Source organism: Periplaneta americana, chromosome 12, assembly GCF_040183065.1.
Source record: "Periplaneta americana isolate PAMFEO1 chromosome 12, P.americana_PAMFEO1_priV1, whole genome shotgun sequence".
Taxonomy (NCBI): domain Eukaryota; kingdom Metazoa; phylum Arthropoda; class Insecta; order Blattodea; family Blattidae; genus Periplaneta; species Periplaneta americana.
The window spans coordinates 179326809-179354569 of record NC_091128.1 but is presented as its reverse complement, the minus strand read 5'-3'; the positions used below and the strand labels follow the sequence as shown (position 1 = coordinate 179354569).

Genomic DNA, 27761 nt, shown 5'->3' with positions numbered 1-27761 from the left:
AGACGTAGGTGGGAGGATAATATTAAAATTGATTTGAGGGAAGTGGAATATGATGATAGAGGCAGAATAGGGACCGATGGCGGGCTTATGTGAGGGTGGCAATGAATCCCTGGGTTGTCATTTGTAAGTAAGTATAAAATTATAATAAAATGGTAGTGGTGGCATTGGTCTTGGTGGCAGTGATTGAGGCTGTGTCAGTAGATGTAGTGGTGGTTGTCATGTTGGTAGCAGTGCAGAGGTGGTGGTGGTAATCATGTACGTTTAAGAACCAGACTTCCAAGTTCATTCTGCTCTCACTCTCATGAAAGCCATCTTCATCAGCTCATAGATGCTCTTCTGAAAACTGGTTGTTAACACAGGTGGCCGCTAAATGGAGGTGGAATTGTGAAATAAGGGCTGCTGGGCTGAAGCTCTACCTGTAGTAAGCCATTTCTGAAAGATATGCCTATGCTTGAATATATCATTTATTTCTGTTGTGTTGGTCTTCAGCAAAATGCCGGTAGATACTTTTGTCAAGCTATACGTTGCACACTGCCAGCAGACACTTTTGTCAAGCTATATGTAGCGGAATGGGCTGTGCCCACATAATGCGGTTTAGGCTGATTGCTGTTTGAGAGTGGGGGTACTAGTGTTGTGAATACCAACAGCTTCAGACTGCAGTGAATGCAGACGTAGAGCGAAGCAGTTGCTGGTAGCTATTTCACATTTTTTCATGGTGTGTAGTGTTCTTTTTTTGTGCCAAAACCAATGGCGGCTGATTGACTGAGGCAAGTGAGGCCGTGCCTCAGTCACTTGGCTTAACTGAAATCAAATTTTGTGTTTCTATATAATGTATTAGTTATTTGAATGAAGCATATATGAATGGTAAACTGACACAACCTTGGGAAGGCCGAGACGTAGATAGGAGGATAATATTAAAATGGATTTGAGGGAGTGAAATATGATGATAGAGACTGGATTAATCTTGCTCAGGATAGGGACTGATGGCGGGCTTATGTGAGGGCGGCAATGAACTTCCAGATTCTCTAAAAGCCGTAAGTAAGGTAAAGTAATGGAAATGTTAAAAGTAATTTCTTGTGTATGGGATTATCTGTCCCTGGAAATTGTTAAAATAAATCTGGTAGCTTTATTCTACGCTTTGGACGCAATGGTCTACTACATAATAGAATGAGTAGTATAATTATTGGTTTCAGTGGGATGAACAACATTTGAGACTGCGCAGATTTTTTGCCCCTCAGTGTATTTATTTCTTTTCGATTAATATCACCAACTGCTGCATAATTGGTATGCATTGTACGTTATTGTATTGTAATCAAATAAATGGCAATTAGTAACGTTTTCAGTGATGCAGTAGTTGTACTATGTGCACAAGTTTTCACAAGCTTCCATCGTAGAAAGAAATTTCACACACCTCTCTTCATTCCATATTATTTCTTTATTTACAGTTCAGAAATACATAGACACATGTATATAGTGTGCTGCTAAAATTAAAGTACTGGGTGCATACAAAGTTAAGCCCGATTTGTGTTCATGCAAGCATACCCCGTGTACAAGGATTATTATTATTATTATTATTTTATGAAGCTGTTGAACTGTCAGTAGAATTACTGTCATGATCATGGTTATGGTTCGTTTCAGGTAATCATTGTGTTTCGACTCAGAGTCGAACAATGCATTGCAGCCATAAGGCTGTGCTTCCAGAGTGGGTTCAATTCTGCAGAGCCAAGTCCACGTCTAAATGCTGAACACGGCATTCCTCAGGTAGAGGGCAGGAACATCGAAGCTATTGTAATGAAGTTTGAGGCTACTGGCTCTGTATGTGATGCCCAAAGACAGCAAAACAGATGAAAACACAAAGCAGCTATTGGCTAGCTTACAAAGAAGTCTGAAAAACTTAAACCCTTGTCTGTCTCCTAAAGTGTTCATAACCTAATGAAGAGCTTGGAACTCAGGACATGTTCCATTGTTATTTTGCATGGTAGGGGTATAGATAGCTGGGTGGAATTTGCAGAAATGATTCACCACAGCCCCAATTTTCTTGCCAAAATATGGTTTTTATTTTATTGGGTTATTTTACGATGCTGTATCAACATCTACGTTATTTAACGTCTGAATGAAATGAAGGTGATAATGCCGGTGAAATGAGTCCGGGGTCCAGCACCGAAAGTTACCCAACATTTGCTCGTATTGGGTTGAGGGAAAACCCCGGAAAAAACCTCAACCAGGTAACTTGCCCCGACTGGGATTCGAACCTGGGCCACCTGGTTTCGCGGCCAGATGCGCTGACCGTTACTCCACAGGTGTGGACCAAAATATGGTGGTCAGATGAAACTATAGACACTGACTTTGGGGGCGGGGGTGCAAGGTACTTTCTGCAAGACAGGGATGTTGTGCCGCCAGTGAAATTAGAGGGGCCTTGCCCCTTCCAAATAATTCGAAGAGAAATTCCTCATGTTAAAAATAATAATTAATTTGTTTGAAAGATGAACTAGGACAGAAGCCAAAGAAAGGTTATTTAAAATCCGTAGACAGGGTCAGCTGTCGCATAACATGTTAGTGGCGCAGCTCACAATGCCCCTCCCTTTCTTTCCTCCTGCATTTGAGATCTGCGAATCTCCACACATGGTGAAATGGTGACGCCACTTCTTTGTGTATGATCCACATGTCAACTACTGTGATTTAACAGTATGACTAAGGGAAAAGGTGGTGCATAAGGTTATAATTTTAAACCACCTTCTAGTAAGCAATTTCTATGGGTATTACCGGTAGCTATATGAAAAATATAATATAAGGAATTTTTTTTAGAATCAGCAATTAGACTTTTCTCGGACATTTGCGCAGAGTCCTGCTTTCTCAATATTCCAAAGAAGTCGACGCCTATGGATGAAGAAACATTTAAGTTGGACACACCAGTCGGCACAGTTGTGTTCATTGCACCAGAGAGAATCCCCACGTCATTCTTGATCAGGATCAGAGGTCACCCTGTGGGCAGCACAGTACTGTAACTATGGTTAAGTACCTGGCTATGCTGCGAATGCACTTTCACTCTCGAGTGGAACACAAACAGGAGTTCTTGTTTCATCAAAACAGAGCCCCACCCCAATATGGACCATCCATTTACTGGCCCTCCCAGTCTCCGGACCTCACACCTCCTGGACTTAAATCTCTGGGGGGGATAATGAAACATGCAGTGTAAAGGCTAAAACCAAGGAATATTCAGCACTTTTATGAAATTATTGCATAAGAGTTCTGGTATGTTGATATTTTTCGTTTATTTTTTTTAATTGGTTATTTTACTATGCTTTATGAACTGCTATCTAGCGTCTGAATTGATAATGCCAGCGAAATGAGTCCAGGGTCCAGCACCGAAAGTTACCCAGCATTTGCTTTTAATGCGTTGAGGGAAAACCCTGGAAAAAAAACTCAACCAAGTAACTTGTGCCAACCGAGATTTAAACACGGGCCCATTCATTTCACGGTCAGGCGTGCTAACCATTACTCCACAGCTGTGGATAACAGACATTGTTCTGCCGCTGATACGTGGTACTGTACCTCCGGATAAAACAAATAAATAATAATATTTCTTGCATTCAAAATCGGATGTAACTTTTACACACTTGATATATGTGGCCTATTAGAATGAATTAGCGGTTTAATAGAGAAAATTGCTTAAAATCTGTAGTATAATATGATTGGAGTATCTGCGAATAATTAAGCACTTATAATAATATTATTTTAACAGATTTCAATTAGGACATAGTTTAACAATATCACTTTAGGCCTACCCATTGCATTAGTTTGTGTGTTAAGCTGGTAACATCAATACCATGAAACATCAAGAGACCATTCCCTGAAGGAAAAAAACGAATTTCCTTTACGTTCTTGGCAATCCTTCTTCCTCGTGAGGAGCGCAATGTTTGTAAGAATAAATTTGTTTAACATAAGATTAATTTTCCCAAGATGCAAAAATAAAGAAGTCTTGGAAAGAATAAGTAACAAATTGAATAACGAATTTGTCAGCTACAAGAGGAGCTTTGAGGCAATGAATGGTTTGGGGAAAGTGTTGTTGTTGTTGTCGTCGTTGTTTTCTAATGCCAGGCATTTGACAATAAAGTCATTTGACCTCTTGCACTCCAATATTTTTCAAAGATATTATCATGGTCAGCCAATGAAGCACAGATTTTGAGATGTTCCGAATCCATTTCTTGGTTTGAGTTGCACAATGGGCAGTTAGGGGACTGATATATTCCAATTCTATGCAGGTGTTTGGCCAAACAGTCATGGCCTGTTGCCAATCTAAATGCAGCTACAGACTATTTTCGGTTTGGGGAAAGTTGTGTAACTAATTTTATGAAGTAATTGTATCATTTAATGTGTCACCTGATTTAATTAGATATTTAAGTTCATTACAGTATTTTACATTGTTCTAGCTTATGCTTTTTTTTCTGCTTCATTTTTAGTTTGTTGTTGTTTTCTAATGCCAGGCGTTTGACAATAATGTCATTTGACCTCTTGCACTCCAATATTTTATTTTTTTTTTTAGTTTGTGTATTATAATAATTTTGTTGCAATTACATTTTATTATTGGTATTTCTTTTTCATCCTCTGGTTGAGTGGAAGAAAAGACCTTACGGTCTTAACTCTGCCAAAATAAATATTATTATTATTATTATTATTATTACTGGTGTCAATTAACGAAGGAGTTTTAATTCCAGTGCTTTGGCGTAGCTGCAGAAGGAGTACCGATACCGGTAATCACAAACAGAGAGTGAATACCTCGTACCCAATATGAATAAAGTCATCTTCGGTTTCTTCAATGCCGTAAAAGGTTGTTGGTAAACAAGAAGGCACTTGTATCAAACTAAATTTACTTGACTGTACCATTTGACAGAATGCTGACAGTCTACAATATAGTGCGGCCATACTGAGTTGACTTCTTGAGGGCCGGGCGCAGAGGGGACTCGTTGAAGTTGGGCTCGCGCTTCAGACGCTGGCCCAGGATGGGGCTGTAGTCCGGCTGCGGGGTGGGGAGAGGCGACACCGAAGCCACCGGGACCGTCGGAGTGGATACTGGCCTCCCAACACGGGGGAATATCGGAGTAGTCGGTGGAAAGTTGTTGTCCGCAGTCACTTTGGGTGATGCGTACTCTGGGAAGTCCCAAGGACCCCGCTTGCCAGCGCCCACTGTCGGGGACTGCACGTTCCACGCGGACAATGAATCAGGTTGGTAGGCTGGATTCTGCCTGTAATACAAAATATTTCATTTCGGTTTCATATTGCTACCTAGTATGATGCATGTACAATCATGTAGAAACCAATGTCAAAAATACGAAAGGAACAATTTCAGTTAATTTTTGTTGTTAAAGTTACCTTTTTGAAAATATAGTAACATGATTCAGATTTAATTTTATTTATAGTATTGAATTCCACTGAAAGGAATGATGAACGAGAGAAGAGTTTGGGGCAGAAGAAGATATCAGATAATAGATGACATTAATCTATATGGATCATATACGGAGACAATGAAGAAGGCAGAAAATAGGAAAGACTGGAGAATGCTGGGTTTTCAGTTAAATACCTGCCTTTGGACAGAACACTATGAATGAATGCATGATTTATGAGGTAAGTCATCTATCAAATCAAGAACATAAAAGGACCTAAAATAGACCTCTGTGGTACACCACCTGTAATGTTCACAGTTGTAGAATATGCATCATTGTAGAAAACTTTTTCAGATCGCTCTGATAGGTGCCTAACAGCGTATTCCGAATCTCACCAAACCGGTGGACAACAATGACGTCACACTGCAGCGAAATAGGAACAAAACTGCTGGGAGGTTCGATGGCTATCATGAGGGCTGTACAAGTTGTTGTCTGTGCTACGCTAGCAAAATTTTGCGAAATTTCCGTACTGTCATCTCGTTCAAAGAAAAGAGAGCATAAACAATTTATTTCTTGAACCGGTAGTAATAGCTGGTCCGTTGACATGTTCGCTCATAAGCCATTAACATATTGTTTTTACGTTCTGCTCATTACAAACAATACAGCAGAACACACCGCCATGACACAACAGTGCACAATGTCATTCATCTGCTAATTCCCGCCCCATACAAGAACCAATCAGATTCACTGATGGCGGCTGATGGAGACTGCCACCACCTCTGCGACACCGGTGGAGCGTCAGTGATGTCATCATTGAAATTCGGAACGCCGTGATGTCATCAGATTACTCAGTGCTGAGATTCGGAATACGCTCTAAGAGTTTATTAACTGATTTTCTGATCTGCCGACAGAATATATACTTTCAAAAGTATTGTAATTTTCTTATTATTTCTTTTTGATCTGATGACTGTAAAATTGTTATATTTTATTCTGGGCCTCATAACCAACTGCAAAGGCAGTCAGACGTCTTGATAAAGATATTATACTTACTTACTTACTGGCTTTTAAGGAACCCGTAGGTTCATTGCCGCCCTCACATAAGCCCGCCATTGGTCCCTATCCTGAGCAAGATTAATCCATTCTCTATCATCATATCCCACCTCCCTCAAATCCATTTTAATATTATCTTCCCATCTACGTCTCGGCCTCCCTAAAGGTCTTTTTCCCTCCGGCCTCCCAACTAACACTCTATATGAATTTCTGGATTCGCCCATACGTACTATATGCCCTGCCCACCTCAAACGTTTGGATTTAATGTTCCTAATTATGTCAGGTGAAGAATACAATGCGTGCAGTTCTGTGTTGTGTAACTTTCTCCATTCTCCTGTAACTTCATCCCTCGTGGCCCCAAATATTTTCCTAAGCACCTTATTCTCAAATACCCTTAACCTATGTTCCTCTCTCAAAGTGAGAGTCCAAGTTTCACAACCATACAGAACAATCGGTAATATAACTGTTTTATAAATTCTAACTTTCAGAATTTTTAACAGCAGACTGGATGATAAAAGTTTCTCAACCGAATAATAATTTCCTCCCGAGTGTCATTTACATTTGTTACTGTTGCTCCCAGATATTTGAGCTTCTCCACCTCTTCAAAAGATAAATTTCCAATTTTTATATTTCTATTTCGTACAATATTCTCGTCACGAGACATAATCATAACTTTGTCTTTTCGGGATTTACTTCCAGACCTATCTCTTTACTTGCTTCCAGTAAAATTCCCGTGTTTTCTCTAATCATTTGTGGATTTTCTCCTAACATATTCACGTCATCTGCATAGACAAGTAGCTGATGTAACCCGTTCAATTATATTATTATTATTATTATTATTATTTTGCAAATTCATAACAGAAAATAATTCTTCATTCTTGGAACGCCTTTCTAACACTTCATATAACCACCGCTGAACAAGTACCACAGTAAATACTTCACTGTGTTAATATTGCACATTTTGGTGGAAAATACCTGATTGACTAGTTTCAACGTGATTTGCGTCATCCTTTGAATCCCAGTCTATCAAAGCACGTCAAAATTGGTCAATGAGGTAACTTATAATACTAGCACAGTGAAGTAGTTACTAACGTTCATCAGTGAAAAAGTAATTGGCTTTGACTGTACGAATGCCAATCGACCTGATTCAGTGATTTGTTAGAAACCAAACGTTGTGCCAGACCAATATCCATGAGAATGCTGCAATGGCTTTACAAAAAGTCCAGGAAATTGGGCAAAATCCAGAATATGGAACATGCAGATGAGCTACTGAAGAGGGTGGTTTGTTCTCAGAAAAAACTGGTTTATACTCAATAAACATCACTCATTTATGAAAAAAAAAAACTGTATTATTCTTCTATCTTTATAAAACAGTTATATTACCGGTTGTTCTGTATGATTGTGAAACTTGGACTCTCACTTTGAGAGAGGAACAGAGATTAAGGGTGTTTGAGAATAAGGTTCTTAGGAAATTATTTGGGGCTAAGAGGGATGAAGTTACAGGAGAATGGAGAAAGTTACACAACGCAGAGCTGCACGCATTGTATACTTCACCTGACATAATTAGGAACATAAAATCCAGACGTTTGAGATGGGCAGGACATGTAGCACATATGGGCGAATCCAGAAATGTATATAGAGTGTTAGTTGGGAGGCCGGAGGGAAAAAGACCTTTGGGGAGGCCGAGACGTAGATGGGAAGATAATATTAAAATAGATTTGAGGGAGGTAGGATATGATGGTAGAGACTGGATTAATCTTGCTCAGGATAGGGACCAATGGCGGGCTTATGTGAGGGCGGCAATGAACCTACGGGTTCCTTAAAAGCCAGTAAGTAAGTAAGTATTATTCTTCTATCAACTTGCTTTTCAGCATTTCTTGATTTTGTAATAAGTCTATATAATGAGCATACTCATGTTCTTTTTTTTTTTTTTTTGCATTAGTTAACATTTGTTTCAGTTGCAAAAAAAATAGAAATGTTGGCATCTGTAATGCAGTATCCATAAATACATGATTGTATCTGTTCCGTATGAGTTCCACATAGAAGTTTTTCCAGCCTCAAATTCGAAACATTTTTTTATAATTTTTTTGTTAAGCCTAATATCTGTCTGCATACGTTATGCTTGTCAGTACCTTCCTTTGTCATATGGATCTCCCCGTAGAGAGCTGCGGAAACTGCTGAAGGATGGACGTCGAATCAGGCTGGGTGACACCTAGAAAGACAGCAGCAATGTTATTCCCACATACACAGATTTCACCATGTGTTTGTGTTTGCATTAAGTCAGTTCTTTCTGTCTCTGTCTTTGCTCTTATTTACTACTAGCCGTACCCTTGCGCTCCGCTGCACCCGTTAGAAATAAATATAAAGTAATTACATAATTAAAATAGGACATTTGGTCCAGGGAACATTCGTGTTTGATAGAAGGATAAATCGTTTAATATGTTACTTAATTTAAATTGTATTTAAAAAAAATTAAAATGCGATTATTTTGGTCCAGAGATCACTCATTTGGTGCAATGACAATTCCTTTAACATGTTTCTTATTTGTTATTACATGCAACCATAGTTTAATGAAGATTGACATATCTTTTAGTTTTAATGTGTAAACTTTATATTACTTGCTGTATGTTTCCATTGAATTATGGTAATAACTTAATTTTAACCCTTGTTTTCTACGTCTTCAGTAAATGGCGCTTGGCCCTCTATGGTTCTGAACCCTTCAAATAACTTAAATAGTGATATAGCATATATTATAGTGATACATAATTATATTTCTTTCTTTCGAAAATGTAAGAATTCTATGTACCATTGCCATGGAATGAATAACTGTGTTTTTTCTTCCTACTCAAAAATTTTATATTTTGCACATAGGAGTTATTGCAGGAACAACAACGCTATAATCTGAGGCGGCGGTGAAAATGTATTATATTGTTATTTTAAAAGTCTTATATGTAATTAGCTTTCGATATTACTTCGTACAAACACAGAAACATTCTCTGTAGGCTATGTTTAATAGCTTTCGATTGTTGTTGTCTAAGGCCCCTTACAGTGAAGTCATTTGTTTCCATTTCATTACAGGCCAATAGGTGGCATCATTATTTTAATTTTAAAACTCATTTATCTCATTAAATATCAGTCCTATCAAAATTTTACTTAGAATAAAACTTATCGGGAATCATTTTTAAAGAAACTTTTGTTATGTAACATTTTTCACGAAAATCAATAATAAGCGAGATATTTCGATTTATTTAATTCAAGCCTCCTTATAACCCCCCTTTTAAATAAAGTATTTTGAATGCCATATAGCCTAAAATCTAAGTTACAACGAACTTAATTTATATTCCAATTTTCATATAAATCGGTTCAGCCATTATCGCGTGAAAAGGTAACAAACATCCAGACAATTTCAGAAAAGCGATTTTCGGTTTCAGGATGGTTAATTATACATGTTAGGACCAGTTATTTTTGGAAAAGCGAAAATTACCAGAAAAATTTTGGCTACAGATTTATTATTAGTATAGATTCTTTGTTAACAAACATAAAACAGTTCAATAACTATATTGGCGATTATGGAAGAAGTCTGTTAAGGATGAGGATAACATTCGCTGTGAAATTGTCTTGGGACCTAGGCACATAAATGTGAGTAGATTCTGTTAATGTACTAGATGACGGAAATTACACTAATTTGACTTCAGTTGTAATTTTTTAATCTTACCTCCACCTGTGCATGCGTGCAAAACTTGAACTTGAAAACAAATTAAGCATTTTCCAATAAATAGTTTTGAGGAAAGTATTTGAAGTAGACCATGATGGAATCCGATAGGGAAGATTAAAAAATAACAATAATTTATAGCACTTGCTGAAATGGGTAGAGTGCATGCAGGGTAAGGAACTCTGCTCTGTCGTGCACAAGGGATAGAGAGAGAGCATACCGCCAGCAGCCACGATTGCACGCTAGGGCTGTGTCTTGTCCGCGGGTAAGAGACACTAGCCCGAGCGTGCAGTGTTCTGATGACCGCTGACTTATAGTGTAAGAAAGTAAAATCTGTTTACTCTCGTGCGCTATAACATATTATCTTATCCATCGCTGCAGTGGCGTAACTTACTCCCATGCAGACTCCGCGTTGCGGGGGGACCCTGAGGCCAGGGGGGCCCGAAAACGTTTAGTGGCTACTGACGCATATCTGGAAATGAGCTCGAATTGCAGTTAAAGGCCCACATTATGCATTTTGAGTAATGCACAGCCACTCTTTTTACTCTCTGGCATATGAAATCTGTGGTAATGACTGCCATCACTGGACCCGAGGATCCGCATACAGTGATCCAACTGGCATCATACATCCCATCGATTGCCTCAGTAGACTGGGCTATAACCATACTGCAGTGACGCCAATGTTCAAAATGTGACAGTGATTTTTTGGATGGAGACATTGTTTGTCTTGGTGTATTTTCATGTCATCAGGTTGCCAGCCATAGTCGTAGCATATAAACAGTAAACACACATTGAAATAAAGAAGTTTTGTATAGCAACACATCTGCTTGTTACTAGATTTAATTAATATTTTTCTCGTGTTTTATGACAATGAAACCTTTTAAAAGTAATTAGTACTTACTTACTTACTGGCTTTTAAGGAACCCGGAGGTTCATTGCCGCCCTCACATAAGCCCGCCATTGGTCCCTATCCTGAGCAAGACCAATTATTTTTTTCTTTACTGGGGAATGTTGTAGTTTTGACAATTAAATTTTTTGATGTGGCAAAGTTGACTAACCTAACTCCATTGTCATTACTAGTTACGTGTAGGCTCTCTTTTCCAATAGACGGTTTAAAAATATCCTCCCGTCCTACTTTAGCATTAAAAACCCCCAATAAAATTTCCATGTGATATCTAGGTAACTGATCAAAAGTATGTTCCAATTCCTCATAGAAGCTATCCTTTATATGGTCGTCTTTCTCTTCTGTAGGGGAGTGAGCATTTATAACTATGATGTCGCACCATCTACCCTTAAGTACTAAATACGATAACCTATCACTGATAAATTCGACCTTTTTTACTGCTGATTTTATTCTTTTATGAATAAAGAATCCTGTTCCTAATTGGTGATTAACGTTTCCTTCCCATCTAACCTAACCTCCTGTACTCCCACGAAGTCTATTCTATATCTAGCTAGTTCTTTTGCTGCTAATATTACCCCTCCTGTTCTATAAAGACTAGTTACATTCCAAGTACCAAATCTCAGAACCTTATTCAATTGCTGTGGTCGTGCCAGAGAATCAGTCCCATTCCGAGGCTTATTTGAAGGATTTGTAACAAGCTGTTAATGATTGCTCATGGATTGCTCTTCTGGATTATTTTGTTTGGCAACTAGAATTATTGCAGGAGCAATTGTTCAATCTAATTCAATTATTTGACCTTCCGGTGATGGGTTGTTAGCCCTTCGCCCAACCCCCAAGCTGGAGGACCACCCCTCATCGGCTGTCCGCGACTGCTTATTCAATATATTCGCAGCTACCCTCCATATCTGGAGGCCGTCTCCTCGATCCGCAACCTGAGGACGTGCCATGCCGTGGTGATAGGGACCCACAATACATGGAAAAGTAATTAGTGATGCAGAAAAACGCAAAAGGAAAATCTTGAAAAATATGTTTCGAAATTGACTAAAATAGACTCAGTCAAATACAAACTACCTGTGGTGGAACGAATCCCAGTATTCCAGTACCATGACTCAAGAAAGTGCTCTGTGTTGAATATGAAAAGGTTCAAAGATTTGATTGAGTCATTTGCTTCTCAAAAGACTAGAAGAGAAAAGCGCTTGCTTCATATTAAATTTATCTTAGGTAGGCATATTATTGTGTAATTATAGCCTTAGTAAAATAGAAGTTATATCATTAAAATTTTTTCAGTTCTGTTCACTTAATTTTGTTAGAAATGGAGAATTTGGTATGCTAAATTGTTTTATTCAAATTAGATGTAAAATATAAAATTATGAAAATAAGAAAAGAATGGCAGTAAGGAAAGGGGCCCAGATTATCATTTTTGCTTGGGGGCCCAGCTATAAAAAGTTACGCTACTGCATCACCAGTATCTAAGTTTGAATTTAAATAGTAGGTAGCTACGCTTTTTTTGTAATGTGTTTTTTATGAAGAAGTTATAAAATTTGAATGTATGGATTTTATTGTTGCTAATGTACTGGTTGTCGTGGAGAGCGTGATTTGAAAATTTTAATTCACTGCTATGAATAGTCATTGTTTACGTTGCTAAGGACAGAGAAAGAAATGTCAGTTCAGATACCAGTTATAGATAAAAGGCATTTATAACTTACACCATGTGTTTTTATGGTCCTCCATGTTGAATCTTTTGTACACTACTTTTAACACTTGAATATAAATAATTGATACAAAGATACAAAGAACACATTAAAGCAATAACCAGAGGACACAATACATCTACAAATGCCGAACACACAACTAATGCTAACCACACATACAGTAACATAAATACAGACATGGAAATCCTACACATACAGCCCAAAAACCAAAAACTCGACACACTAGAACAATATGAAATATACAGACACACTAAAACACACCCTAATCAAATTTTCAACACACAGATCAATTTCAGAACACACACTATTTGACACAACCCTTCATCACACGAACGCACCCACACGACAGGCAGCAAAGTTGAGATGGAGCCGAGACACAGAAGGCTCTGAGAATGGTGACAAGTAGCACCGAAACAGCTGTAAGCCGCACATGCTTACATAATTAACACGAGTAAGATCGCCATTTAATCAATTATTTGTATACATTACAATTTTATTTTCCATGTTTGTTGCACTTAAATTGGGAGTGACATTTACTTAAGCTTAAACAAATCGTTCACATTAGGCTTATAAATGGCCCATGCATATGTTGCGAATAATAATAATAATAATAATAATAATAATAATAATAACAACAACAACGTACCTCCTCCCCCTCTTTTAGTGACGGTTCCTCGTCTTCTCCTGTTGTTATTGCCATGGCCAGATAAATCACAAGTGAAACATTTAGCAGCCAGAGGACAAAGCCGCGTGCAGACAGAGTCATCATGAAGGCTGGTGGTAGCAGCAACTCACTACTTCTTGTTGGATATTTATCCACGTATGTCTGTGTGGGCAACACACAGATTCTACGAGTAATGCTTGTAGTACATATGAGAATATATTACAGTAATGGATTTCATATTGAATAATTATGTCGGACTAGAGTTCGATTTCAGATGCTCTAAAGTAATGAGAGCTTTAGAGTTTAGATACGGTAATTTCAAAGGTCTCTGAGGATATAGTAAATCTTAGAAAGGATTAGGTGAAAATTCATTTCATACAAACTGAAGAAATGTGCTTACTACGTGAATTAAATTAATAAATACATAATATTTATCAACGACAAATACATGATTAATTAAAGATAAATAGATGAATGAATAAATTAATAGATGGATGGATGCATGCATGATTTTGATAAAGTCGTATATTTTTCCAGCATGTGTACTGTCTATAAAAAACAACATAATAAAAACAACAAATAAACCAAAAACTTATTTGAGCACAAATACTATTTTATAGAAAATCTCCAACTGTAAGTATGAATACAAATGAAGAGTACAGGGGAAAAAGGGGGGATGTCCACTTTCAGACAAAATTCAGATTTCCATTCCCTTATATACTTCATATGAAGTGAATTCTTTCTACACTTAGAACAGGAGAAGAAGGTTCTTAGTCACAGAATAACTGCTGGTTAAATTCTCAGTATTATATTCGGAATGATAGAGTTTCACATTTTAAAATTGGTTTCCTGAGAATTGTTTAAAAGTGGACATCCCCCCTTTTTCCCCTGTACTCTTCAAATGCTAGTGCTCATAAGCCAGGGGCTCTGTTGGGAACCTCAAACAGTGGCTAGTCAACTCAGCATTTTAATTTCTATTCGTACTGCTATAATACCGTACAATATTGCTGATATTCTGTTGTGACACTTCTGTCTGCTATTTGAAAAACAGTTTATTTATTCACTTATTCACTTACATCACTTATTTATTTATTTGTTTGTTTGTTTATTTATTCAATTTATGACTCACTAATTTATTTATTCACTTAGCCACTCAAATATTTATTTATTTACTTATTCACTTATTTATTTATTTATTTATTTATTTATTCAATTTGTAACTCATTTATTTATTCACTTATTTACATAGCCACTCATTTATTTATTTATTTATTTATTTATTTACTTATTCACTTAGTCATTTATTTATTTATTCATTCATTCACTTATTCAATTTGTGACTCATTTATTTATTCACTTAGTCACTCATTCATATATTTATTTATGTATTTATTCATTCATTCACTTAGTCACTGATTTATTTATTTATTTACTTATTTATTTGTTCCTAGGAACAGGAAGGTTCTAAGTAAATAGAATAAAGTGCCACTAGTGGTTTTAAACTTCACTCGTTACTGCATACACAAATAGAAAGCAACAGAACACGGCATTAACAGGGTTGAATGTGGTTTATCGCACCGGTATTTGTTGTCCGACTTTGGTACTAACAGTTAATTATCGTTGTCAGTCTGACTAACCTGCATCCTACTGTAATCCACTCCGAAACTGACGGTGGCAGCGAAGTCCAGGGCACAAACAGCTGCGGTGACGGCGACCCAGCCGATCAGAATGGCGCGTGAGAACAGGCGCAGCATGAAATCTGGAGGCAGTCGGTATTAATGGCTTGGAACAAATGCCAAATATTGTAACAATTCCTTAAAAAGAAAACTAGGGAAGTGTAGAACATTGTCAAGTGCGCCTGTTTCTTTGAGGGGTAGGTACAGCTTACAGCAGTAACATTTTTGGAAATATTCAACATTTTTTCCTCCATTACTGTATCTTGTACAACAATAAAAATTAGTACGTGTAAAACACTGTCCTGCTATATGAAAAAAAAATATTTTTACGATTAATATATATATATATATATATATATTTTTTTTTTTTTTCAAAATTCAAAACGGTTGCAGTTCACTGTGCAGTGATGAAGCGTTTCCCTCATCTATACTAATAACAAATCTCTAGCCGAAATTTTTCTGGTAATTTTCGATTTTCCAAAAATAATTGGTCCTAACATATATAATTAACTACCCTGAAACCGAAAACAGCTTTTTTTTAAATTTTTGTTTGTATGTCTGTCTGTCTGTCTGTCTGTCTGTCTCGATGTTTGTTACCTTTTCACGCGATAATGGCTGAACGGATTTATATGAAAATTGGAATATAAATTAAGTTCGTTGTAACTTAGATTTTAGGCTATATGGCATTCAAAATACATTATTTAAAAGGGGGGTTATAAGGGGGCCTGAATTAAATAAATCGAAATATCTCGCTTATTATTGATTTTTATGAAAAATATTACATAACAAAAGTTTCTTTAAAAATAATTTGCGATAAGTTTTATTCCTTGAAAAATTTTTATAGGACTGATATTTAATGAGATAAATGAGTTTTAAAATTAAAATAACTGCCATCTAAGGCCGTGTAATGAATTAAAAAACAAATGACTTCGTCTATAAGGGGCCTTGGACACAACAATCGAAAGCTATGAAACTTAGCCTACAGACAATGTTTGTGTGTTTGTATGAAGTAATATCAGAAGCTAAATTAATCGATTTGTATTATTAATTATTATTTCACCATTGGGAAGTGTAGTTTCTCTAGATGGACATAATGCTATAATGTTATTACAGTAACGTCTGAATAAATCGAGGACAGGTAAGATTAAAATAGCTTCTTATGCACAGAAAATTTGATAGGCTATTTTGTACATTCGTTTTCTGTATTTCTTAAAATAATATTTATGTACACTCATTTTAATCTCAGAGAATTAACGAACAACGAGAGTGTATCGATTTAGTATGCAGTAATAGTACGTTAGCTTAGCAATTCATTATTTTATAATTCAAATTTTAACTATGCTCAATTGAATCGTGTTAAAATACATAAAATATATATGCAATAAATGCAATGCAAACAAAAATTGGGTAATGAGCGAAGCAGATTATCTTGCGCTGTTGTAAAAGTTGTTCCCTGGATCAAATGTCCTATTTTAATTATGTAATTACTTTATATTTATTTCTAACAGGTGCAGCGGAGCGCACGGGTATGGCTAGTGACTCATAAACTTGTTAACTTTTTCATGTTCTCTCTCTTTTATTTTATTGCTGAAACTCATGTTTACAATATCATGATCTTTCAACTACATTGCTTAATAAATATATATATTTTTTTTATTTTGTGCTAGAAGGAAATACTGATATTTGACCATTTTTAAACGAGTTTATTTTTTATCAGACAATCTATCAAAGATATAGAAGTGATTTTGCATTATATTGTAGATATTACATGCATAAATACACAAAAAAAATGTCATCACAGAATGTTGGATAGTTTTTGAGATATGAGGGAAACGCTTCATCACTGCACAGTGAGCTGCCACCATTTATAAATAAGTTTTTTTTAATCGTAAAAATATTTTTTTTCATATAGCAGAAGGAAAGTGTTTTATACATACTAATTTTCATTATTGTACAAAATACAGTAATGGAGAAAAAAATGTTGAATATTTCCAAAATTTTACTGCCGTGAGCTGTACCTAACCTCTTAAGCCGAATATTGATTAACCAAATCAAGCAGAAGCCCCCATCGACTGGGATTTCTTCCACTCAATAATTTTCCGTCATCTGGGTGTTTTTATACTACAATGTGCAAAAATAATTAGGATGAGCTGTATAATCCGTGATAAAACATGTGCCCAATTTTTAATCCTGTTAGGAAGTATGCCCCATGTCTAAAGGGCCCCAAACATACAAAGACGTATCACAGGAAGGTAGCCTATGTCTGAATTCGATGACTGTTCATATACGCTCAGTCTTTTTCTCTTAAATTGGTTATTTTACGACGCTTTATCAACTGCGAGGTTATCTAGTGTCTGAGTGAGGTGAAGGTGAAATGAGTCCAGCGTCCAGCGCCGAAAGTTGCCCAGCATTTGCTCTTAGTGGATTGTGCCCTGAAAAAACCTCAGCCAAGATTTGAACCCGGGCCCGCTCGTTTCGTGGTAATGCGTGCTAACCGTTACTCCTAGACCTATAGTTCATTAAGAAGTGCTGAAATCTATTATTTCCCATGGAGATAAGCCATTCCTCCATGGTTGTTCTGCGTTCATTTGTTCATAAATAGCATCTCTGTAGTTTTATAACATATAAACGAACATTTCTATAAATTTTAAGAGAAATGCATGAAAACATTTCCTCAAATCTGAACTTTAATGGCTTGCCGCTTTTTCGCTACAGAGAACTGCTTAAAACGAAACAGTGACGAAATCTCGACTACATGCTCGCAGTAGGCTATCATTTGTTTCTGTCTACTTTTTCTGTCTCTTAATTTTGAGAGCGCTACAGTCAGAAAAATTTTAAGCAGCCACAGAAATCTATAGCCTGTGGATTTATATTTGACTTAGCTCCAGTTAAGTCTTTGTGTGTTTGGGGACCTTTACAGTTGCTCTGAATCAATGACAGCAGAATAAAGTAACCAAGATTTTGTAGACTGTACGAGTAACAGCAGTGTTTGTGAGACAACTTGAATTTGTATGTATGTGAATATGTTCCATGATTGAGTTAGAACGTGTTGTGACACTTTAAATTGGAGAGATGCTGAATTAAACTGCACACCTTTCATCTGCGTGACTATAGGCGGAGAGAGAACCGTTTCCGTGGGGGGTGGGGGGGGGCAAAGAAAAACCATAGAATCCCGATACAACGAGATTATGGGGGACATCATTTATCTCCTCCACCCGTTATAGCGTGACTTTGATACAGTATATCGGAATATGATCATTTAATAAAGGTATTGTAAAATAAAGTAAAATTGCAACAAAATATACAGACATTTTTTTTTCCTCTTGAACAGAGGAGGGACTCGAAGGCTTGCACTGCAGCCTGAGGCTTATTGTGCTTACCACTCCTATTCTGTGAATGATTGGGTAGCCGAACGACCGCGCTCTTGTACAAGTACAGCACGCCGCTCCGTGAACTTAACCCGGGCTATTGTATGGATGATGATAATGTGAATTAATGATGGCGAAATGAGTCAGAGGTCTAACACCGAAAATTACTCAGCAATTCTGCTTCAACCAGGATTTGAACCTCGCCGCTCGTTTCATGGCTAGACGTGCTAACCATGACTCCACAGCGGTGGACCAATTTTACATTTACTTTATATGTTTATTTAAAAAGCAAGATATCATAATGAAATGTGAATTCTAATTATTTCATTTAATCACGTCTTTAAGTTTACACATTATTCTGTATTCTGGGATCACTTTTCTTTCTGCATTGTTGTGCAGTACCGTATGTTATTATATTTCTCCAAGTGGCTGTTTGAACACCTGCAGAGTTCTAACATATCAGTACAGACTGTTACAGAAACATTACAGTGCTTCAATTCCTCAAATGAGGTTTAGAAATTCTTATACATTCAGAAATTTATAATAGGCTATCAGGCACATGGACTGAAGACATTAATTCGTCAATTTAAGCACAGAAACTTAATTATAAACAAAAGCAATAAAAATCTTTTGAATTCAATATTTTCTAACGTTAAAAAAAAAGACTTCAGCCAAGTTTGGGGGGGCAGTGTCCTCCCATAACTCCGCCCATGTGCATGACGGTAACCTACCTCGCAGAAGAAGTCCGGACGCTACAAGCCATATCACACTGACTGCTAGGTAGAGGGACGACCAGATGACGACAACTCCTGCTGTCATGGTGTCCGCCAAATCACTTAGGCCTACAGTACCTGGCACAGAAAAGTTGTGTTACAATGTAGAATATTCTGTAACGATGAAAGGAGGTTTGATACTAGTAGTGAGAAAGCAATTCAGTGTATTCTGTTTACATTGACCATCGGCAATTATAGCCAATATCAATATCAACAATGGACTACAACTGTGGCAGTCGTACCAATATAAACTCTCCCAGAACCACAGAGATCGTAATATTTGATTTCAAGTTTATACCACAGTCTACTATATACAGTCGCGAAGCTCAATATGTAGTAAAAATGCAAACATGGGTAGTTGCCCACCACTAGGGTCGCTACTATCGCCTCATCATCGCAGATCTCTCCTAGCAGCCGACAAAATATGTTACACTTTCGTTGTCGTGTTCTTTTGGAAAAATTAACACCTTCCTTCCATTATTGAAATATTAAATGCATAAATTTAATTTATTATTTTAATGAAGTATATTAAATTCCACCACAAACTCGAAGATACCTGCAAGAAATAAGTTAATATAATTTTTGTTTGTGCAAAACGAACTGAAATTTACTATAATAGCTTCACTCATTCAAGATTATAGCGATAATTAACTATGAAACCAATAAATATTAATTTGCATTTCTCTTTACAATAATAAAGGAAATATGAATTAATGGAATAACTTACGTGTACCGGTACTTGTAGTGTAGGCTTACGTAGTTAACAAAGTGGAATGAGGTTAAGCAATAATAATCACAACAGAATTGGAAATAAAACGTGATCAATAAATTTTATTGTAACAGACTTTTTCTACGTCTCTAGTAAAGCAACAAATAAAAATAACAACAAAATTAACAGCTATAATTAAAAACATATCCTTTGAAGAAAAAAGTAGGCCTAAGCAATAATAATCCCACCAGAATTGAAAATAAAACGTGATCAATAAATTTCATGAAGACAAACGTAATTTTTCTACGTCTTTAGTAAAATAACACATAAAAATAATAACAAAATTAATAGCTACAATTAAAAATATATCCTCTGAAAAAAAAGTAGACCTAACCTTTATTTCTCTGGAAATTTAGCAGCCTAAGTGACAGAACTTAAACCGGTATCTAATGTCCTTTCGGTTAGACTGAAACATTTCATTGTGCAATTTAAGGATATAATGTATTCTAACAGTCACAAAGAACTTCAAATTAAGAGTTTTGTTTCTGCACAGCATTCTTGTGGAATCCCAGGAACCTTTCTGAATCTTTCGGAAATCGGAAAAAGGATAACTCTTGCCTCTTTCTTTTACTGTTGCTACAGTTTATAGCACTACAAACGTCTCCTCCTTGTCCCATATTATTATTGCAATTATTATATTTTAGCCATTAACATTTTCATTATAACCAATAACGAACATTTCACAAGCATCGATGTGAAATACGCAACGAGCTAGCACTCGACAGAAATACGACACAGTCCAAAGTCGACCATGGACAGTCTATTGTTTCTAGTTGCTAACCGCTTGGAGCGCTTTATCACGAGATTTGCAAAAAAAACACCTCAAGCTTCGCGACTGTATATAGTAGACTAGACAGTGTTTATACTGTTTCTCAAAGAGAAATTATAACACATTAAAGGAATGCGGAACACACTGTGAGAAATGCTGGCCTTATGTAATGTGAGAGGAGGCTATACAGGCCTACACTGGCACAGCGTGGAGTGAGAGATTGTTGTCGTGATAAAGAAGCCGAAACAAACGTAAAGACCTGCAGGTTGAAGAAGAAGAAGTTGTGTATTTCATACTTACTATTCCTGAAATATAGCGAGACTAAGGTAAGTCTGAATGTACTTGACGGAGCTGGCAGTTCAGTGACGGAAATGTCAGCGAGGCCTAAGCCGATGACTTCAGTGTATGTCAGGATGGCTAGCAGAGACAGGACGAACCATACCAGACCCTGGAACTGAAGAACAGAGATTGGTCAGAGTCTTCGTAGTTGTACTGAGATAGCCTGAAAATGAAGTTAGTCTTGCTTCAATCCAACTTTTATTACAATTATTTATCCTGTAATGATATAATGTAATAAGGAACAAGCCAAAAATGTACAATATACAGCGTGATTCAGTGAAAGTGTGCGACTATTAAATAGGATATAGGGGATGTTCTACAGAACATTTTGGGATGTGGAGCTTGGGGTCTGCGAAGTCAGATTAAGAAGATATGAGCTTAAACATGTCTTTGTTATGATCAATGATTTGCCATTTAATATTGACATTGAATCTGTTTTATTTGCAGATGACACCACACTTTATTCTACTGTTAAGAATGTGAATGAATTGAAAGTAACAATCACTCAATCTTTTGATGAAGCTGCTCCTTGATTTTTATCTTAAGACAACAAGACTCAGAGTATTTCATTTTCGTTGCGTAGAGAGGTATGTGAAAATACCCTTCAACAGGTCAAACTCTTAGATGTTGTTCTTGATTCTAAGTTAACTTAGGAAGGTCATTAACGATCTGTGTATCAAATTGTCAAGAGTAATCTATTTATTAAGGAGACTTAAGTACCTTGTACCTAAGAATTTCTTAAAATCTCATATTTGTTTTTTTTTAAATAGCATCATTACTTACGGTATTCATTTGTGAGGAAAATGTCATAAAATTGATCAAATTCTTCTTTTGCAAAAAAAAAAAAAAAAAAAAAAGAGGCAATACGCATTTTGATTCATTCTGATTTTGATGCTCACTGCAGACCTTCATTTATTTCTGAAAAAAATTAACTGTTGTGAATTTGTATATTTTCCATTGTTTGATTAAAATTAAATCAAATTTAAACAGATTATCCACATAGTGAGATTCATCATTATGACCCCTGGGGTTACATCAATTCTAAGTCTAAACAATTGTTTACATCAATTGCATTGTTTATGTTTAATAAACTTAATAATAGTGCACATATAGTTAATTTTAATAGATTTAGGTGTGTTATTCGTGACTGGCTAATCAAAAACCCTTTTTATGATACAATTGAAATTTATGGAAATAGTATTGATGTAGTATTTTAGTTTGTTTGCTTTTCTTTTGAACTTTGTCTATGTATCTGTGATACAACGACTGTTTTTATCAATAAATCATTATCGCTGTTGCTTGCTGTTCGCATTATCTCATTTATTATTTACAATTTATTATTATTATTATTATTATTATTATTATTATTATTATTATTATTACTATTATTATTATTGACATTTTTCAATTACACATTTTAATATCGTTTACGAATCTCAGTTAACAACATAATGTACGTACTGTGATTAACTCTAATACACCACAAACCACAAGTAAGACTATAAAAATGTAGTTTATACAATATTTAATATTTAGAACAATTGTCAATCACTTTGTCATTAATAACAACTGTATAAATTGCCAAAGACTGCAGCCATATTTTCATTTATTGTCTTTTTTTATCGCAAACACGCACTTAGTTTATAATACATCAACAATTAACGTTTGGTACGACAGCGAACATAATTTTATTCCATCGACACACACTTGTATTGTAACATTAATTTACACTGAAAATCGGCATTAGCACAAACACGTGTTCTGGAAAGTAGGCCTCCGTTTGACAGTTAATTACAGTGTTGCCGACGTGTGGCTCCGGCTTGTAACTGAAGAAGGCTCTGGCCCTTCACTAAACTGCTCCAAGTAGATGTTGAACAGGTTTGGCAATAGAGGGCATCCTTGTCGTAGTCTTCCCCCTATTTCACTTCCCTCCGATATTTCTCCTAGCCTAACTTTGACTCGTTCTTTCATATAAATATTACTGATGCCTCCTCTCTTTCCAATCCACATTTATTTTCTTCAGGATCTTCACTCAGTTTATTTCAGTCCACTCTGTCAAAAGCCTTTTCCAGGTCCACAAATAGGCCTACTTACTATATACATTTATTTATGTTTCTCTAGGGATCTTTCGCCGATTGTTCGGCAGATGCTTCGATATTGAACGATGGCTTGATGGCTACTAACGGTAGCGAGTGTGACGAGGTCTGGAATAGTTGTCGGGAGTGGGTTGAAATCCCTCCGATTACCTGGTTGCATTTTATTCCAATGAGGTAGGCTAAATATCAAGGTAATTCTATGGCGAATTCTCGAACTCGGCTCGCCAAATACCGTGTCAATATTTTGCAGCGAAACAATGGGAACATGATTTATTTCAGTGTAGTGGACCTCGCATGGTCTGAGGTCGCTGGGCTGATAACGCAGGGCATTAATTCACAATAATGTAAGTTACCTATTTGCATTTCATTACGTCACTTACAGGGCTTCGAATTGATTGTATAAGCAAAGTTGGTATTTTGTAGGTCTTTGTGCTTTTTCTTGTTGATGCAGGTTTCTTTTAGTGTGCAGTCAGACACAATGTGCACTAATAAAAAAAATATAACAGAATACGTGGAAGCAGTAACCTAATATTAATGAAAATGTAGGCCTACATTGTATAAGTTACTTCATACAATTAAAAGTTAAAAGAAACATAAACAATTGTAGCAGAATAATGTAGAAGTAATGTGAAGTGCCATCAGTATCTTAAAACTTCTTATTCTCTGTTGTTATCCTCCTGCTAGTTGTCTTCTTGACATTTCTGGCTGAATATGCCAGTGAAGTACTCAATCAAAATCAGCAGACTTCAAAAATTAAGCTCCCAATATATACTAACACAACACGTTGGCAACCCTGACCATTGTTGTTAACTTGCTCGCTAGCCACTCGGCGTTTAAGTAATAGTTACAAGTGTTGCCAAGTCAGCGGTTTTGTAGCTAAATCTGGTGGTTTCAGGACTATGGTCAGCTACAGAATTTTACAGTCAGCGGCTAGCTATTTATGATTCCGGCAAGGGGAGACGATGTTTTTAAGTTTTTTTTCTGTAAAGATGTTACATTGTTTTATATGCACTTGCGGACAATCATAAACCAGAGATTAATATAGTATTATCACAATTTTTCATTCTGCGAGTATAAAATATCAATGTTTTATGATAACTCGATTTCGTACAACCATGTCCATTTCCTGCCTGATCCATTATTGTACAAATAAGGTATGCCACATTCATTTTCATTGCAAACCCAGCATTCTCCAGCCTTTCCTACTTTCTGCCTTCCTCTTTGTCTCCTCATATGATACTTATATCTTAATATCGTCTTATAATATTATTTAATTAATCATTCCGCATTGTAGTTTATGTAACACAGACATACTCAAAACTTAAAACCAGACTCATTGTTGGCAGGCACGTCTCCAGCTCAGTGTGAAATCAGATTTCGAACCGACTGATGTGATTGTGAATGTGATTCTTTCCGAAGTGTTCAGTAAGCTTATATTATTGATGATCTACTTCATTCAATTTTGAAGAAATATGCCGCGTAAAACTTCGTACGTACAAAATTTTAGAGATGTGTGAAAAAAAAAAAAACAATGTATTGAAAGAATGGGTAGAAGAAGTTGCCGGTGATAGTTCGAAAGCTCGATGTAAATGATGTAAGGTGATATTGAATGCAAAATATTCAGATTTAATTGTCCATACGATTTTGCATAGAACATACAGCCTACGAAGTGATACACACTTTCAATAATTTAGTCTACATTTTTATAAAATTCTCCAGTTTCTGAAACTGTATATTTTATATTTAAAATTTGGAAGTGATGTGTTAAGAAAAATTTGGAGTTTTTCAAATACAGTTTAGCGGTTTTTTTTAAGCTTGTGCAGCGGTAAATGGAATTCTGAATTGGCAACACTGATAGTTACACCACAGTCTAGTGTAAAGTAGCCACGTTCAATTAGTAGGCTAGCGGTGTCAAAGAGGATGGAAGCTTTGTAGTTTCAATAATTTTAATTATGTCGCTGTCCATTGTCGTCGTCAAGTCTTTTGAAGGCAGCTCCAATACTCCACGCGGAGTAGCAAATTTTAGCAGTGTGTCTTGTTCTAGTTCACAGTGAAAATTAATTATATTACAGTTCAGTGTATAATAAAAATGTGGAGGCCGTGGGAAGCGAGTGAAGTGTCGGAACCATACCCATGAACGTCAATAACGACGATGGTAATAATAATAATAATAATAATAATAATAATATATGAGTTAAATAACAATTCAAATTCAAAAGCTAGACCAAAATTATGTAAGAGTGTCAAACGTTTGTGTGCAATGCCCACACGTATGTTCTGAAAAACAATTTAGGTCAAGGAAAAATTTCGGAGACATCTAAAATTCTTAAATTAAATAGAAATACTGTAAGTAAAATTGTAAAAAAGGGACCTAAGACACCTAAAAAGCGTGGACACAAAGTCATAAAATTTAATAAAGTAGATGGTTTTACGTGTGATTACATTCGCTGTGAAATATACAGTTCTTACAATAAGGGCCAATCCTTAACAATAAAAGAATTATTACAAAAAAGTCAAACTTTCCTGTTTTCCGTATGGAGAAACATTTAATCATTTCTTTAAATAATTAATTTAAAATAAATAATCTAAATAATATAAATAATCTTCAAATTAACTCATGCGTTGAGCAATTAAGCCTAGCCCATATCCATGTTATATTAATATATAGCAGCAACAAACAAGACGTGACAACGTCGCATTTTCATTTTATTATCGGTGCATGCAATAAAGACCTACAAATCTTAAAATGAATGCCTCTGCCTAATAATTAAACGAGTCAACTTTATACTATGGATGGTATTCATAGACATTTCGCAGCACGCGCTACGAACGTACTAAACTAGCCCCGGCTATCCACTGGTTACTAGTACAGAATTCAAATCATATCCTATCGCTAACACTGATTTATGAATACGAAAAACGCTGATCATCCACCGGAAGCCCGCGCTGAAAATGTCTATGAATACGGCCCATAGTCACGAAGCTTGAGTTGTTGAGAGTACTAGGAACAATAGACTGTGCCGGTACTATTTCGCATTGTCTGTAATGAGGCGACAGTAGCGATCAACAACTATCTATGGATGCATATTCCCTACGTATTGAGCTTCGTGACTGTATATACTAGACTGTGGTTACGCGCAGTTCATATCTACAATAAATTCTACAGAGACTGGAGTTTCATCTAATGGTCCCATAACCTATATCTAATAATAATAATAATAATAATAATAATAATAATAATAATAATAATAATATAATCAATGTCATATCAGTAATTTCGGTGTCGATAAATTTCTTAAATAACCCTCTGTATTGATGTGAACTTAGTTACGTATCATCGTACTTCAAAACAGTTGAATACTGAATAGACACTGAATAACACAACACAATAAGAATGATTGCATTTCAGGCTACGTTAGTGGTTGGTGAAGTAATATATTATTTCAATAAAAAGAAGACCGCCTCTGTGGTGTAGGAGTCAGTGTGCTGGTCTCTTACGCAGAGGCCCCGAGTTCGATTCCCGGTCGGGTTGAGGTTTTTCAGGGTTTTCCCTGAACCGTAAGGCAAATGCTAGGAAATTCGGACTATAACATCCCTGAACATCACCGGCTTCATTCATCACCAAAATCATATTCATAACAAATGAATAATACATCTAGAGACGCCATCTAGTTCACAACAATAGAACCAGTCTCAACAATAAAAAGATTAAGTCGCCATATGACCAGAGATGTTAAAGCGAGTATAAAAGAAATTGTCCTAGTCAGTGTAACATGAACGCAAAATAAATTACAACTACTCGTTTACAATTCCTACAGAGTTTAGTTCGAGCGAGGAAGGAAGACGTTAGGTCAATGAGTTGCCACATAGGCTTACCGTCTTGACACGTAAAACAACGCGCATCACATCACAACATAACGAAAGAAGAGGCTTAGTACTTTACAATATATCATCGATAAACATAAACAGAGTTCTCTAAATATTTTGTCCTCGGATAACAAAATACTTACGGCGCCCAGGCCTCCAGCCAAAATCCCCAAGGGCCGCACTAGCGGTGAGTTGGCGGCCATCTTTTCGGCAAAGCGATGTACAACAAAGAAATTATCTTTCTTCTTCTGTAGATTGTATCAATGCTGAAGCCTTATCATGAAACATGACGTCAGCAGAGTGGTATTGGCTGTCAACGTATCGGTAGTGCAATGGGGTCTATCTTCACATAATCTAGTTAGCGCTGATTGTGGCATGTCCGCTAATCAAGTGAGCATCGATAGGCCGTGTGAAATGCTGAAGTGCCGGTATCAATTTTATTGCGTAGCAAAGTATTTGTTGTGGGCGGGTTAGCCCGCTCTTGAAGTCGCAGCACCGAGTTCGTGTTTCTCTGTCTAATGCCGTCACACATTCTTACTTACTTACTTACTCACTGGCTTTTAAGGAACCCGGAGGTTCATTGCCGCCCTCACATAAGCCCGCCATCGGTCCCTATCCTGAGCAAGATTAATCCAGTCTCTACATTCATATCCCACCTCCCTCAAATCCATTTTAATATTA

General features: G+C 36.4%; 1 protein-coding gene across 1 annotated transcript; it reads right to left on the bottom strand.

Annotated features, from left to right (window-relative positions):
- Positions 1-1416: 1416 nt before the first annotated feature.
- Positions 1417-27411, bottom strand: LOC138711255 (uncharacterized). Its single transcript, XM_069842676.1, has 7 exons — positions 27224-27411; positions 21079-21232; positions 19199-19318; positions 15061-15182; positions 13406-13585; positions 8564-8643; positions 1417-5243 (listed from the first exon to the last, which is right to left on the bottom strand). Exons 1-7 carry the CDS (start codon positions 27281-27283, stop codon positions 4904-4906), a joined length of 1056 nt encoding a protein of 351 aa, XP_069698777.1. The 5' UTR covers positions 27284-27411; the 3' UTR covers positions 1417-4903.
- Between the last annotated feature and the right edge of the window lie 350 nt (positions 27412-27761).

What these genes read in the sequence shown, in the direction of transcription:
- LOC138711255 (XM_069842676.1), bottom strand. Translation starts at nt 27,283, where the DNA reads ATGGCCGCCAACTCACCGCTAGTGCGGCCCTTGGGGATTTTGGCTGGA. An exon ending in TGGATTACAGTAGGATGCAG is followed by an intron (nt 13,586 to 15,060) that starts GTTAGTCAGACT and finishes TTGCCCACACAG; the next exon opens with ACATACGTGGATAAATATCC. An exon ending in CACTAAAAGAGGGGGAGGAG is followed by an intron (nt 8,644 to 13,405) that starts GTACGTTGTTGT and finishes CTGTCTTTCTAG; the next exon opens with GTGTCACCCAGCCTGATTCG.